At 32.9% G+C, this 2,507-nt stretch overlaps 1 protein-coding gene across 1 annotated transcript; it reads left to right on the top strand.

Annotated features, from left to right (window-relative positions):
• Positions 1–532: 532 nt before the first annotated feature.
• Positions 533–1,928, top strand: LOC126965083 (uncharacterized). The gene is made up of 2 exons (XM_050808542.1): positions 533–1,444; positions 1,558–1,928. Exons 1-2 carry the CDS (start codon positions 872–874, stop codon positions 1,852–1,854), a joined length of 870 nt encoding a protein of 289 aa, XP_050664499.1. The 5' UTR covers positions 533–871; the 3' UTR covers positions 1,855–1,928.
• The last annotated feature ends 579 nt before the right edge of the window (positions 1,929–2,507 follow it).

Genomic DNA, 2,507 nt, shown 5'->3' with positions numbered 1-2,507 from the left:
TGAATCAACGACGATCTAGTAATCTCCGATCGGCTTGATTGTTTGGCGTTGCGTGGAGATGTGGGTTCACTCTGCATCTTCAATCGCATTTATCATGGGGAATACTCAGAGGAGCGTCATAATTTCCCTCACTTATAAAAAAAATATACATAAATAATTTGGGGTTAGAGCGTCACGTTGTTCAGATAATTGAAGGTAAAAATCAGTTTACGTAAGACTAAAGTTATAAACCAAGTTATAAAAAAAAATTGTTTGATAATAAAAAAAGACTTTAGGTCGTATTTACCAAGTCATTAAAATTAAAATAACTAAATTGACGATTGGCTAAAATTTCTTACCATGTCTTCTATATTTTGTCTCTAACAATAAGGCGATTGGTCACGAAATATAATCCGACCGTTTGAAAGTGAACAGCTGCTTAGAGGGTACCTAGTGTTTTTCGGCTATCTCCGTTTTTTACAAGACTATAGCCGTCATCTGACAATCTATCGATGACTGCACGTTTCTGGTTTCATACAAATTACAATTACATTACAATAGAGTGAATCGCTTTCCTATATATTATTATACTCTTTGATCGCTTTTTTCTTAAAGTTTCGCTGGGCTGCAGGCTGCAGCAATTTATTTTACCCAAATAATAGGTTTTTCTTGTAATCGAGTAGTGATATATGTATATAGTAAATAATATTCTTCATAAAATGTATTTTGGATTGAGCTGATGGTCTTGTAACTAAAGCTCTAAATAAATAAAACTAAACTAAAACTATTTATTTTATGTGTTGTTGTATTGTTTTTTTTAGTGTTCAATTAGAATAAAGTTTCGAATATTTAATCATTGTTAAGTTGTGATACATTCTACTTTAAATCGAAAATGTTCAAAGAAAGTGTAGTCAGTTTGCGGCCAGATCGCGAAATTCGGAAGACAATTGAATTACCCGGCGACTACAATCTCGTACCTTACGAAGATTCAAGATGCAAAATATCATTGACCGATGTTGTCTGTGTTGATAATAATGGTCAATGTGAAATAGAAAATGAAAGCATTATATTTAACTCTTCCTTTAATGGCAATGTAGTAATAGGTGATGTGGACAGCTTTATAGACAAAGATTTTGAACTTATTCTGCAGCAAATGTGCTGTGGTGAAATATGTACAGCTGTTATAATATACAGGAATAAAAATAATGAGCTGGTAAAACAGATTTCTTGTAAAATTCACCTGAAAGACGTAATGGAGGAGCAGCTAATTGGAGACTGGGGTTGGTGTAGGTTGTATGAAACTGCAGAACATCATAAAGACAAAGGAGTTCAGTTGGTGAAAGATAAGAGGGTAGTGGATGCTTTCAGAAGGTTTAGCAAGGCCTTAAAGATGATTGTGGCAATAGAACCAATAGATCCTGAGACCATAGAGGAGGAGAAAGTAAAGGAAATAATAAATTTAAGGGTAAAAAGTGATTATAGACAACTTACTTTCATATTAACTTTGTTTATATCATCCATTTCAGTGTTCTTTTTTTCATTGTACTGTGTAGTAATGGAACCGTGTTCTTTTCCCAGGTAAAAGTTTACAACAACTTGGCATACTGCCAATTGCATTTCAATGAATATGAAGCAGCATTGGATCTGTGCAACAGGGCAATAAAGTATGACCCAGATAGTGTGAAGGCTCTGTACAGAAGGTGTATCTCTTATGCTGGCCTTGGAATGTTTGAGGAGGCCTGGGCAGACATAAAACATGCATTGTCAGTAGATCCCAGTGATAAGGCCCTTCAAGCAAAAGCAAAGGAGTTATCACCAACAATTGAGAAGATTAATAAAAATTATGAAAATATTTGTAAAAAAATGTTTAATTAAATAAATCATTATATCTAATGTAATTATAAAATGTTAGCTAATATTATGTAATATTATTATATAATCTGGTCAAATATTCAATTATTTTAAGGACAACAAACAGATTGGTTGGTTAAAGAAAACATACAGGATATTAAAATAAGAATTTGGATGGCTAGTTGGGTGGATAAAATTAAAATTTGAATTGAAGTGGTTAAGTGGTTCAAGATACATACTTCTAAAAGAAAAGAGAATCCTTATTTTTATCAGGAACATGTTGAAATTAACATTAAAAAGAGACAAGTAGGACATTCAGCTGATGGTAATTGGTATGCCCTGCCCATTGTACTGCCCCGACAAGTGCAGCTCAGGATCCATCTTTAAGTCCAATCCAAAAGTCATTAAGATTAGAATCTTTGGACTGAAATTATTTTGTCAAAAGGTAACACTTAATATCCATAAAATTTTCATATTTAGCAACGACGGTTTGATATGTTTTGTGAAAGGATTCAGTACCCAGTTGATGGCCCGTGTCTTCTAAGGGAAATAATTTCCCTTTCAAGAATTTCATAAGGTTATTCAAATGTTCATGAATATTTTTTTTCACATCTGAGGTTACTGATTATTTTCTTCCATAAAGCCATTTCAAAGAGAAAAGCATTGTACTGTGTCTT

This window comes from Leptidea sinapis, chromosome 6 (assembly GCF_905404315.1).
Source record: "Leptidea sinapis chromosome 6, ilLepSina1.1, whole genome shotgun sequence".
In the NCBI taxonomy this organism is placed as follows: domain Eukaryota; kingdom Metazoa; phylum Arthropoda; class Insecta; order Lepidoptera; family Pieridae; genus Leptidea; species Leptidea sinapis.
The sequence above is the reverse complement of the archived record's forward strand: the minus strand, read 5'-3'. Positions and strand labels throughout refer to the sequence as shown.